The sequence below is a fragment of the Ylistrum balloti genome, unplaced genomic scaffold (assembly GCF_031769215.1).
Source record: "Ylistrum balloti isolate Yb309-2 unplaced genomic scaffold, AGI_CSIRO_Ybal_v1 Utg371040, whole genome shotgun sequence".
NCBI lineage: Eukaryota > Metazoa > Mollusca > Bivalvia > Pectinida > Pectinidae > Ylistrum > Ylistrum balloti.
The window spans coordinates 221,025-235,471 of NW_026782576.1; the positions used below are offsets into that span (position 1 = coordinate 221,025).

Here is a 14,447-nt window from a genome sequence, read left to right on the forward strand (position 1 = left end):
TTAATTTGTCTTTTTCTTCAATTCAGTTGTTGAACATGTGATATATGATCGTATACATGGTCATTGAAAACAATTTTATGGGCCTTCGCGTGGTTTCTTTTTTTAATGTGACTCCTTTGAAATCGAAGCAGATTTAATTTCCGTTTTATCATGTTCGGATTATTTGTAATTATTGTAAACAACATTTCTGTATGATGTTCTGTTGACTCTGTGTCACCGTGATATGATCTTTGAGAAACCAATACCAGGTAAGGTTGTCACGTAAAAAGGAGACTATTCGCTTAGGTTATCCACAGAAAAAACACAATATCTCTTTACGACGGCAATGTCGCCTTTCTACCAATGAAAACAAAGAACAGAGATACAAATGGACACTTCTGCTAACAAGACAGACGTCAGGAAGCGCTATAAATAGATAGGTTCACTTTTTTTCTGGAAAGGTGAACTTATCCTGATAACGATGGCGTCTGTCAGATTTGAACTTAAACGCTTACACAGTAATGACAAGCATGATCATATGACAGGTAGGATATTGTACAAAAGACACAGAAGTGAACAGCACCATTTAATTTAAATTTAGATACGATACAGTAGAGTTAAAAGATGACTTAAACTGCATTAGGCAGTTGTTTCGTCTTTCTAGGACTCGTCAGTGATGCTAAGATACAGTAGAGCGAAACAATAACTTTATACAGTTGTTTCGTCCTTCCAGGACTCGTCAGTGATGCTAAGATACAGTAGAGCGAAACAATAACTTTAAAAGCATCATACAGTTGTTTCGTCCTTCTAAGACTCGACAGTGATGCTACATCATACAGTTGTTTCGTCTTTCTAAGACTCGACAGTGATGCTACATCATACAGCTGTTTCGTCCTTCTAGCACTCGTTAGTGATGCTAAGGGCCAAATGTTTAACTAGAAGGCGAATGAGGAAAAGTGATCGAAAGAAATGCTAAACCCTAATTTAGAAGTTGCAATAGTCCCATGATTAAGTAAATATCGTTATTTTCATATATATCTGATAATTTTAAGAAGAACGTCAAGGACGGGTATTCTGAACGGTGCCACCACTCGAATCAAATAGAACACGAATATGCAGGCTTTAATACATTCCAGTCACCCCATGAAATTTCTTTATTAGATTGCTATCTCTTATTTCAAGTACATGCTAACACGGTTTGTTGTCCGAGGTTTTGTATAGTATGTAACTACCAGTCACAGTTTGTCAACTTTGTTTATCCTGGTGTAATCTCCACCTATGTAGGCACACATTCAAGTCTTAAAATAGCCTATGTTGTGTCATTTTTTACTTCCTAATACCACATAACTTCGTTTTCAGACAGTATATATAACACATGCTACGCGACAGCTGACTATAAGCATGGACCATGGAACAGAGAATCGGTTTGTTATCCTCCTCCTTATCACAGGAATGCAAACAGGTAGGAGACCTTACTTGTGTTTTCAGGAGCTAAGGCATTTGCTGTGTGATTTCTATTGACCTGAGAGATAAAAACAGAAAATTGCAATTGTTCTGCTTCACAACATATGTTAATTTTGAAAACAAAAAATACTCACTATATACATATACACGAAATGAAGTCGTTATCATCTGTATGTTAAATAAGCGATATCTGTGTCGATATAAAATATCCTTGTAATAGTTATAGTGCATTGTTTCCTACTAAGTGGATATGTTGAGGATGTTTTTAACTCACATTTTTGTTACATACATTGTACAACTTTCTAACACAATTTTGTTTATGTATTAACACATTTTAATGTTGTATATCACGTTTGAACACATGGTTTTATTTTATATCACATTTTAAAACATGGTAGTGCTTTATACCGAGTTTAAACACATGTTTTGGTATATATCACGTTTAGACACACAATGCTTGTTTTATATTAAACGTTTAAACACACGGTTTTGTGATATATCACGTTTAAACATACTGTTTTATATGTAACGTTTAAACACACTGTTTTATATCTGACGTTTAAACACATTTTATATCAAGTTTGAACTCGCTGTTTGTTTAATATATTACGTTTGAAGACACTATTGTGTTTTATATCACGTTTCAACACTTTGTTTTATAAACTACGTTTGATCACACTGTTACTGTTGTATATCGATATTTAACACACCGGTTTGATACATATATGTGTACAACGTTTTAACAAATTGATTTTTTACATTTCATACTCTAAAAAACTCTTTTGTAAAATATATAAATTTTTAACTTTATGTCTTTTTCTTCATCAAGTATTTTCCCAGGATCCTTGTTCTATGTACACTGAAATATCTGTGGATGGTAGACGATGGCCGAATAACACTGATACATCCCATTCTCTCTGTGACAATCTGATTGTAGAAGACTGGTACAGGTTCACGGGGTTTGATGGTACAGACCTGGTTAATAACACCGTACCTTCTAGCCGGTGTGGAACAGATAATCCCCTCTGGATGAATGGTAACAACTAATAACACATTTCAGTTTATATCGCATTATTCTATTATAGTTTTGTATATATTGTAAAATGACAGATAAACTCATGGCATAATGTTTCAAGACATGCAGTTATCTACAGATAATCAAAAGATACAAATCCATTTTTTAACAGGTAACATTCCGGCAACGTCTGATGGTATCGTTTCAAGGACGGTCTGTACGGCAACCGTATTCATTTCATGTCATGTTTCATTTGAAATTCAAGTAAAGAATTGCTGTTCGTACCGTGTGTATTATCTCAAACCGCCAGGTTCTTGCTCATCAGCATACTGTATATGTAAGTATACCTCAGTTTGCGTAGGCATTTACTGTATCAGTAAGTATAAAATCGCTGGTTTGTCCAGGTATATATACTTTATCAGTAGGTATACCATCACTGGTTTGTCCAGGTATATATACTGTATCAGTGAGTACCATCACTGGTTTGTCCAGGTATATATACTGTATCAGTAGGTATACCATCACTGGTTTGTCCAGGTATATATACTGTATCAGTAGATACACCATCGCTGGTTTGTCCAGGTATATATATTGTATCAGTAGGTACACCATCACTGGTTTGTCCGTAGGTACCATCAGGTATACCATCACTGGTTTGTCCAGGTATATATACTGTATCAGTAGGTATACCATTGCTGGTTTGTCCAGGTATATATACTGTATCAGTAGGTAGGTATACCATCACTGGTTTGTCCAGGTATATATACTGTATCAGTAGGTATACCATCACTGGTTTGTCCAGGTATATATACCGTATCAGTAGGTATACCATCACTGGTTTGTCCAGGTATATATACTGTATCAGTGAGTACCATCACTGGTTTGTCCAGGTATATATACTGTATCAGTAGGTATACCATCACTGGTTTGTCCAGGTATATATACTGTATCAGTAGGTATACCATCACTGGTTTGTCCAGGTATATATTTTCCAGGTATATATATTGTATCAGTAGGTATAACATCACTGGTTTGTCCAGGTATATATACTGTATCAGTAGGTATACCATCACTGGTTTGTCCAGGTATATATATTGTATCAGTGAGTACCATCACTGGTTTGTCCAGGTATACATACTGTATCAGTAGGTATACCATCACTAGTTTGTCCAGGTATATATACTGGTTTGTCCAGGTATATATACTGTATCAGTAGGTATACCACCACTGGTTTGTCCAGGTATATATACTGTCTCAGTAGGTATACCATCACTGGTTTGTCCAGGTATATATACTGTATCAGTATATATAGTATCAGTAGGTACCATCACTGGTTTGTCCAGGTATATATACTGTATCAGTAGGTATACCATCACTGGTTTGTCCAGGTATATATACTGTATCAGTAGGTATACCATCACTGGTTTGTCCAGGTATATATACTGTATCAGTAGGTACACCCTCTCTGGTTTGTCCAGGTATATATACTGTATCAGTGAGTACCATCACTGGTTTGTCCAGGTATACATACTGTATCAGTAGGTATACCATCAGTAGGTATACCATCGAATACCATCGCTGGTTTGTCCAGGTATATATACTGTATCAGTAGATACACCATCGCTGGTTTGTCCAGGTATATATATTGTATCAGTAGGTATACCATCACTGGTTTGTCCAGGTATATATACTGTATCAGTAGGTATACCATCACTGGTTTGTCCAGGTATATATATTGTATCAGTAGGTATACCATCACTGGTTTGTCCAGGTATATATACTGTATCAGTAGGTATACCATCACTGGTTTGTCCAGGTATATATACTGTATCAGTAGGTACACCATCACTGGTTTGTCCAGGTATATATACTGTATCAGTAGGTATACCATCACTGGTTTGTCCAGGTATATATATTGTATCAGTAGGTATACCATCACTGGTTTGTCCAGGTATATATACTGTATCAGTAGGTATACCATCACTGGTTTGTCCAGGTATATATACTGTATCAGTAGGTATACCATCACTGGTTTGTCCAGGTATATATACTGTATCAGTAGGTATACCATCACTGGTTTGTCCAGGTATATATACTGTATCAGTAGGTATACCATCACTGGTTTGTCCAGGTATATATACTGTATCAGTAGGTATACCATCACTGGTTTGTCCAGGTATATATACTGTATCAGTAGGTATACCATCACTGGTTTGTCCAGGTATATATACTGTATCAGTAGGTATACCATCACTGGTTTGTCCAGGTATATATACTGTATCAGTAGGTATACCATCACTGGTTTGTCCAGGTATATATACTGTATCAGTAGGTATACCATCACTGGTTTGTCCAGGTATATATACTGTATCAGTAGGTATACCATCACTGGTTTGTCCAGGTATATATACTGTATCAGTAGGTATACCATCACTGGTTTGTCCAGGTATATATACTGTATCAGTAGGTATACCATCACTGGTTTGTCCAGGTATATATACTGTATCAGTAGGTATACCATCACTGGTTTGTCCAGGTATATATACTGTATCAGTAGGTATACCATCACTGGTTTGTCCAGGTATATATACTGTATCAGTAGGTATACCATCACTGGTTTGTCCAGGTATATATACTGTATCAGTAGGTATACCATCACTGGTTTGTCCAGGTATATATACTGTATCAGTAGGTATACCATCACTGGTTTGTCCAGGTATATATACTGTATCAGTAGGTATACCATCACTGGTTTGTCCAGGTATATATACTGTATCAGTAGGTATACCATCACTGGTTTGTCCAGGTATATATACTGTATCAGTAGGTATACCATCACTGGTTTGTCCAGGTATATATACTGTATCAGTAGGTATATATACCATCACTGGTTTGTCCAGGTATATATATATCAGTAGGTACCATCACTGGTTTGTCCAGGTATATATACTGTATCAGTAGGTATACCATCACTGGTTTGTCCAGGTATATATACTGTATCAGTAGGTATACCATCACTGGTTTGTCCAGGTATATATACTGTATCAGTAGGTATAACATCACTGGTTTGTCCAGGTATATATACTGTATCAGTAGGTATACCATCACTGGTTTGTCCAGGTATATATACTGTATCAGTAGGTATACCATCACTGGTTTGTCCAGGTATATATACTGTATCAGTAGGTATACCATCACTGGTTTGTCCAGGTATATATACTGTATCAGTAGGTATACCATCTCTGGTTTGTCCAGGTATATATACTGTATCAGTAGGTATACCATCACTGGTTTGTCCAGGTATATATATTGTATCTATATACTGGTTTGTCCAGGTATATATACTGTATCAGTAGGTATACCATCACTGGTTTGTCCAGGTATATATACTGTATCAGTAGGTATACCATCTCTGGTTTGTCCAGGTATATATACTGTATCAGTAGGTATACCATCACATCACTGGTTTGTCCAGGTATATATACTGTATCAGTAGGTATACCATCACTGGTTTGTCCAGGTATATATATACTGTATCAGTATATATAGGTATACCATCACTGGTTTGTCCAGGTATATATACTGTATCAGTAGGTATACCATCACTGGTTTGTCCAGGTATATATACTGTATCAGTAGGTATACCATCACTGGTTTGTCCAGGTATATATACTGTATCAGTAGGTATACCATCACTGGTTTGTCCAGGTATATATACTGTATCAGTAGGTATATATACTGTACACCATCACTGGTTTGTCCAGGTATATATACTGTATCAGTAGGTATAACATCACTGGTTTGTCCAGGTATATATACTGTATCAGTAGGTATACCATCACTGGTTTGTCCAGGTATATATACTGTATCAGTAGGTATACCATCACTGGTTTGTCCAGGTATATATACTGTATCAGTAGGTATACCATCGCTGGTTTGTCCAGGTATATATATTGTATCAGTAGGTATACCACCACTGGTTTGTCCAGGTATATATACTGTATCAGTAGGTATACCATCACTGGTTTGTCCAGGTATATATACTGTATCAGTAGGTATACCGTCACTGATGTGTCCAGGTATACATACTGTATCAGTACGTATACTATCACTGGTTTGTCCAGGTATATATACTGTATCAGTAGGTATACCATCACTGGTTTGTCCAGGTATATATACTGTATCAGTAGGTATACCATCACTGGTTTGTCCAGGTATATATACTGTATCAGTAGGTATACCATCACTGGTTTGTCCAGGTATATATACTGAATCAGTAGGTAAACCATCAATGGTTTGTCCAGGTATATATACTGTATCAGTAGGTACACCATCACTGGTTTGTCCAGGTATATATACTGTATCAGTAGGTATACCATCACTGGTTTGTCCAGGTATATATACTGTATCAGTAGGTATACCATCACTGGTTTGTCCAGGTATATATACTGTATCAGTAGGTACACCATCTGGTTTGTCCAGGTATATATACTGTATCAGTAGGTCCACCAGCACTGGTTTGTCCAGGTATATATATCAGTATAGGTATATATACATCAGTAGGTTTGCTGGTTTGTCCAGGTATATATACTGTATCAGTAGGTATACCATCACTGGTTTGTCCAGGTATATATACTGTATCAGTAGGTATACCATCACTGGTTTGTCCAGGTATATATACTGTATCAGTAGGTACACCATCACTGGTTTGTCCAGGTATATATACTGTATCAGTAGGTATACCATCACTGGTTTGTCCAGGTATATATACTGTATCAGTAGGTATAACATCATTGGTTTGTCCAGGTATATATACTGTATCAGTAGGTATACCATCACTGGTTTGTCCAGGTATATATACTGTATCAGTAGGTACACCATCACTGGTTTGTCCAGGTATATATACTGTATCAGTAGGTATACCATCACTGGTTTGTCCAGGTATATATACTGTATCAGTAGGTATACCATCGCTGGTTTGTCCAGGTATATATACTGTATCAGTAGGTATACCATCACTGGTTTGTCCAGGTATATATACTGTATCAGTAGGTATACCATCACTGGTTTGTCCAGGTATATATACTGTATCAGTAGGTATACCATCACTGGTTTGTCCAGGTATATATACTGTATCAGTAGGTATACCATCTGCTAACAGTTTAAGCGATAACTTGAGTTCATTTTGCCAATCAACCTCAAATTCAATACAATGTTCCCTTACCAACAGTGCTTTCTTGTGCTTTTTCAGGTCCGAAGGTCAAAGGTTAAGGTCACTGTAACTATGAATGGATTTTTTTTTCGCAATAACTTCGGTCCTCTTAGTCCGATCAAAGTCAAACTTCATACAGTGCTCCCTTACCAACAGTGTTTTCTTGTGAATGCTTCTCAGGTCCAAAGTTCAAAGGTCAAGGTCACTGTAACTATGAATAGAAAATTAGTTTTTTTCGCAATAACTTCAGTTCCTTTTATATGAAAAAGATGATATAGTAGCATTCACTGGAATGATAGTAAGCTTGACAACAGTTTGGTGCAAAGTTTGCATTTTGTTTTACTATGTACTATACTAATTTTCATCTAAATATAATGCATGTTCCGCATTTGTTTTTTGTTTTTAAAAAGTACAAAGCAATAATAAATAATAATCAAAAGCAATTGTATGAAATAGTACAATCACAAATTTAACGCGTTTATTGATACAAAAGTGTAGATTATCGCTATTTTACAATAATTATATTATATTATTTTTTTCATTTAAAATGACAATAGTTCATTATGCATTGATAGGGATAGGCTCTCATTAATATGATGTGTGGCAAACTTACATGTTTGACAATAAATTTACCATGTTATAATTTGATGGCTTTGAAAAGTTTCTTATTTTTGTGAAGGTCTTACATAAGTTCAACAACTTCAGAAATGTCAGTACACCGTATATTGATACCGAAGTGACATGTGTAGTATGTAACCTCTATGAAGACAACAACATAACCTATATAACGGCTCTATAAGCGTTAAGGGGACATAACCCATGGTTTTGGCGAACGTCTTACCTTGACCACCGAATGTATTCATACGCTTAATGACAACTTAATTCCAGGACTACCCGGGGTATCTATGCATCATTCACCATTATTGTACATAACACTATATTTACTATGAAGAAGTTAAAGAAAATTGGCAAAGTCAATAATGACACGTGGCTTGTTCGTGAGGCCTACCTGTGGCAATAATAAAACAAACTTTTACATACGTTATTATGTCTTTGTAATGCTATATTTGTCGTCTTCTCTGTTGGTTCATGACAGGGTGTTAATCTGCTTAATGCTAATGATGTGAATCAACTTTGAGGTCCTTTATTTCGAAACACTCTCTCCAAGGATCTGCGATTGATCAGCATTTCATTTTTTTTTACTAGATCCATTTGCGGAAAATGAAATGTGTTTCGAAAATACGTCTTCAACATATGGGTCCACATCTACAACCATCGAGACGACATCTACAACATTGGCGTCAACATCCGAGCTGACACCTACAACATTGGCGTCAACATCCGAGACCACATCTACAATATCGCCATCAACATCAACAAGTTCTTCAACGACAGCTGTACCTACGACAACTTCATCAAGCACATTAAAAACAACATCTACAACACGCTCCTCAACGCCACAACACGGTACTTATTTTCATCTTTAGATACTTATAGATATACGTCATCATGTTGCTTGTTCAAGATGAACACTTTTGATTCATATGTTCTACATTCTCACTTCATTTATCAGAAGAAAATGATTTAATTCGGCTACTTTAGCACCAGAATTCAAAGTAAGGGAACAAAGTTCCAGTGTTATTAATTGTAAAAACTTTCGATCTTTATATTTTCTTCTCTTATTTAGTCGTTTTGTTGACTATTTTCAAGGAATCACATTTAAATTAATTAATTTCAGTAGTTTTCATAAGCCTAACAGTGGAAGTAAATCTGTCCACTTGATAAATACTTTATAATCACTGATGAACTTCAGTAGAATAACGGTATTTGATTTAGATATTAAACAGGAATACATACTTTATAAAGTCTAATCGCTGGAATGTAGCATGGCTTTCAAACTTATTGATACTAATATGTTTACACGTCTTTTAAACTAATTGATACTGTTTGATACTTATTTGTTTACACGTCTTTTAAACTTATTGAAACTTATTTGTTTACACGTCTTTTAAACTGATTGATACTGTTTGATACTTATTTGTTTACACGTCTTTTAAACTGATTGAAACTTATTTGTTTACACGTCTTTTAAACTGATTGATACTGTTTGATACTTATTTGTTTACACGTCTTTTAAACTGTTTGATACTGTTTGATACTTATTTGTTTACACGTCTTTTAAACTGATTGATACTTATCTGTTTACACGTCTTTTAAACTAATTGAAACTTATTTGTTTACACGTCTTTTAAACTGTTTGATACTGTTTGATACTTATTTGTTTACACGTCTATTAAACTGTTTGATACTTATTTGTTTACACATCTTTTAAACTGTTTGATACTGTTTGATACTTATTTGTTTACACGTCTTTTAAACTGATTGAAACTTATTTGTTTACACGTCTTTTAAACTGTTTGATACTTATTTGTTTACACGTCTTTTAAACTGTTTGATACTTATTTGTTTACACGTCTTTTAAACTGATTGGAACTTATTTGTTTACACGTCTTTTAAACTGTTTGATACTTATTTGTTTACACGTCTTTTAAACTGTTTGATACTTATTTGTTTACACGTCTTTTAAACTAATTGAAACTTATTTGTTTACACGTCTTTTAAACTGTTTGATACTGTTTGATACTTATTTGTTTACACGTCTATTAAACTGTTTGATACTTATTTGTTTACACGTCTTTTAAACTAGTTGAAACTTATTTGTTTACACGTCTTTTAAACTGATGGATACTTATTTGTTTACACGTCTTTTAAACTGTTTGATACTTATTTGTTTACACGTCTTTTAAACTGATGGATACTTATTTGTTTACACGTCTTTTAAACTGTTTGATACTAATTTGTTTACACGTCTTTTAAAATTACAAATTTTGTACATGTTTTGCAGGTCGAGATATACAGCCCATTAACTATCATTTTGACAGTATTTATTCATTTACACGCATTTAAGCTGATGGGTGAACACATGGAGAGTATTTTTGTAGCAGAGGACGATAACACAGAATTTGACATTTGATTGCTGCATTTTATATTGTTATTGTGTCGTGTCGTATGTCTGTGTTGTAGTGTCGTATGTCTGTGCTGTAATGTCGTTTGTCTGTTGTATGTCTGTGTTATGGTGTCGTATGTCTGTGTTATAGTGCCGTATGTGTTACAAGTCTTGTCATACTCTGGCGTATAGTAACGTGCGTGTGCGATAGAAGGGAGGGAGAGAGAATTGACATTACGCTTTTTCAAACCCATAAGGTAAGTTGACAAATATTTTGAAATCTATTATCTGTAAAATGAAATTACCCAACGTTAATATGGTATTGTAATTGGAATTTTATTTCTTGATGTCTCCTATTATTTCTCAAGTTTTTATAAATACTAGCTGTCTACATTATATATCTAACATTAGATCGATATATCTTCATATATAAAATTCTTTCAGACCACATAAATAACTGTGTTGATGATTCAGCTATTTCATCAAAAAATATTTCAAAGTTTATTCAAATCTTTTATTAAATGAAACCGTCTGAGCCGTCTTTTTTTTCTTTTTATAGAGCGACAACACCATATGTATCAGATAGTAGCCCAGACTACGTATCTACAGCTTCATCTAGTAGGTTTTTTTAATACACGATATTCCAGTTTTTTGTTTTGGTTTTTTTTTTGTTTTTTGTTTTTTTTTTTTTTTTGTTTACCGACTGAATGCCGCGGATACTGATGTAATGATGTAAAGAAAACACGGACTATATAGCTGAATGTTTATGTTCCGGGTATAACATTCTTACACTCAATAAGGTTAGTTTGATACAACTATCAGTATTACACCAAAATTAATCGATAACAATGACATTATTTCCAGGTCTTTTACCGATTTTTGCGTTCGATGGTAAGAGCAACTCAAACCTCCAACAGGCGTGGAATACAAGGACGCGTTACACTGACTCTAGATTCCTTTCTTTGTTGCGGACGACTCGTATCTGGATTCTGAGACTTTGCGTGTTAATTAATAAAGCGCCAGGAGTGAGAATGAACACCCTGTGCATTGTATGGAATAACGATTTTATATGAAAAATATCTAAGAAATGACAACATTATATCTTCATAGCAACATGTACATATTAAAAGATATTTTAAACATTCATCATTTTGTCCATTATAATTTGTTCGTCATTCACTGAATAACACTGATCAAAGCGCTGATACATTCCACAAAGGGCAACGGAATAGTCGTTCAAATTCTATGAAACGACAGGGAACAAAGGGGAGTACTTCTACGTATACACAAAATAGATGTGCCGTAACTGTATGTTCTTCCTGTAAAGTTTATGATCGAGAAATCTATACCGTACACCTCTCAGTAAAATTATGTGAACTAGAGCTTTGTTAACTGGATCACGGAAAACTTATCACTTTGCAACACTTTAATTTTACAAAAATATTCTTTAAGGTATGAAGGACGATAATCAAGTTATTTACTATATACAATGATAGAGAGATGTATGATACAAAAATATCATTGAAGGACGAGTAATGAAAGAAAAATATCTATAAAAATTAATTGATGCAATACAGCATGGATAGACTATAATAAGTCGGCTATTTTGATTTTAAAATATATTTTATTTCACTTAAGTAGCAATAAGATTGGACACAAGTTTTACAACTTATATAAATCGGTCATCTTGTGAGTGGGTGTATCTATTTTACAGGTATACAACCATACACTACACGTGGTCAACACTGAGCTGTCCGTTTTCAACCACAGGGAGATAACTCCATCACGATAAATCGCTAACAATTCAAAACTGATAGAAAAAATTACATCGATAGCGCACTGAAGAGACAATGATCTGTTGTTATTTCATTCTCGGGTATGAGAACACATTCGATTCACATACAAAAGTAAATGATCAGTCAATTAATGTGTCTGTCATCGCGTACCACATTGACGAGTTTTGAAGTCTAGAGTGTACGAATCACAGTCTATATAATTAAAATACGGCTATAGATATGATCAGAAACACATACACATTGATTCTATTTGATCAGCACTTCTTCATTATCCTCTCACTTAAGAAATATTGACAGTAATATGATATTGTTATACTGTTGTTACTCTTCTGTACTGCCCTTAATGATGCATTATAAGACAAATATTGAAAGTCAACAAAGAGTCGGTTTTAACAAGGTCATTACCTACATATATATAGCAAGTCAAAATTAATTTATGCTTAAACTTATTTAATCAATATGTCTTATCTTCTGTTTCGCATTTTATGATTTTACTTTGTTATAACGATATCGAAAGTAATCCTGGACCATCTCAAAATTTAGTTTATCTTCATGTTTGTTCTCTAAGAATTAAAACCTCACTGATTGAAACTGAGCTGGGAGATAAGGATATTATTTGTATAACCGAATCTCACTTATCTCCCTTGATATCTGATGTTGATATTCAGATGCAATCATTTAATACACCTCCCTTTCGGAAAGATAGAAACACTTGTCTAGGGTGGGGTTATTGTCTCTTATAAAAATATTGTTGTAATGTAAGGAAGGATAGAATTAGAAAGGGACTATATTGAAAAATCTTGTCAAAGGTTTTTTTTTATACAAAATCATCAATTGCGCCTTAAGTGCCTTAATAGACCAGATTGTACTATTTATTATTGGGACAAAGAAGATGACACGCGAGTTGTTGATACTACTCTGGATGTTATTCTTACAGGTAATATTAATATGTTAAATATACCACTATACGATCATTTATCCAGACTCCTTATTAAGCATAACCTCACTAGTGATATACAGGTACCTACAAGGATCACACCTGAGAGTGCCACTCCCATAGATGTTATCTTTACTGACAACATGAACTTAACTAAGAGTATTGATGTATCACTACCATCTTGTAGTTATCATTCATCCGTTCATACTCAAATTTCTTTTACTGTATTACAGTCAAATTATTTTTAAAAAACTATGTTTCACTATGACGAAGCTGATTTTGAAAGCATGAATAATGCCTTTCTTAATATTGATTGGTTGAACTGGTCATGAAATCATGATTCAAACACATTTAATTCATTGATAGTTAATTCAATCATGGCACAAGGCACCAGCTTCATTCCTACCAAAGTTATTACAGTACGCCCCCACACAATAAGCCATGGATGAATAACATTATTAGATTAAAATGAGACCGCGCGATAGAATTCATAGAAAGGCCATAGAAACAAATAGTTATCTTCACTGGGAAAGACTTCGCATATTAAGGAATGAAATAATTGGCTCGATCAGTGAGGTAAAAGGGAATTATTTAAAAGAAAAAAAAACTTGAAAGATGTCTAAAAATGAAAATAAGGTTCCTACTGACAAATGGTGGAGAATAGCAAAATCTATTACTAACTTCACCAATTAATCTTCTTCTATCCCCCACCCCTCCTCTTGACAAAGCAGAAATCTGTATTCCAAGGGTTGTCTAGATTTGATTCATTCCTCTAATATACAGAACTAACAATTACTTTGACAGTTTGTTTTCACTAATGTGTCGAACTATTAAGCATACCGATAATGACCTCAACTCCTCGACTCTTACAAAAAAAATACAATGTAGATATCATTACTGAAAGTGTGTCAACTTTATTTTCAAGACTGAAGGTGATAGAAGGGCGAATATTATTCTTTGTCAACTTAGAAATTCTTGTAGTAATTTAAATTTTGATTGACTTAATGACCATTTAACTAAGAGTTTATCCTGTGCCT

At 34.4% G+C, this 14,447-nt stretch overlaps 1 protein-coding gene across 1 annotated transcript; it reads left to right on the top strand.

Annotated features, from left to right (window-relative positions):
- Positions 1-1,406: 1,406 nt before the first annotated feature.
- Positions 1,407-11,074, top strand: LOC132560247 (oncoprotein-induced transcript 3 protein-like). The gene is made up of 5 exons (XM_060224909.1): positions 1,407-1,441; positions 2,273-2,479; positions 2,631-2,795; positions 8,877-9,137; positions 10,576-11,074. The coding sequence occupies exons 1-5, from the start codon at positions 1,432-1,434 to the stop codon at positions 10,635-10,637; spliced, it is 705 nt and encodes a 234-aa protein (XP_060080892.1). The 5' UTR covers positions 1,407-1,431; the 3' UTR covers positions 10,638-11,074.
- The last annotated feature ends 3,373 nt before the right edge of the window (positions 11,075-14,447 follow it).

Excerpts from the sequence above, each read along its gene's own strand:
- LOC132560247 (XM_060224909.1), top strand. Across the intron at positions 2,796-8,876 it reads CTCATCAGCATACTGTATAT|ATCCATTTGCGGAAAATGAA; the intron begins GTAAGTATACCT and ends TTTTTTTACTAG. Across the intron at positions 9,138-10,575 it reads CTCCTCAACGCCACAACACG|GTCGAGATATACAGCCCATT; the intron begins GTACTTATTTTC and ends CATGTTTTGCAG.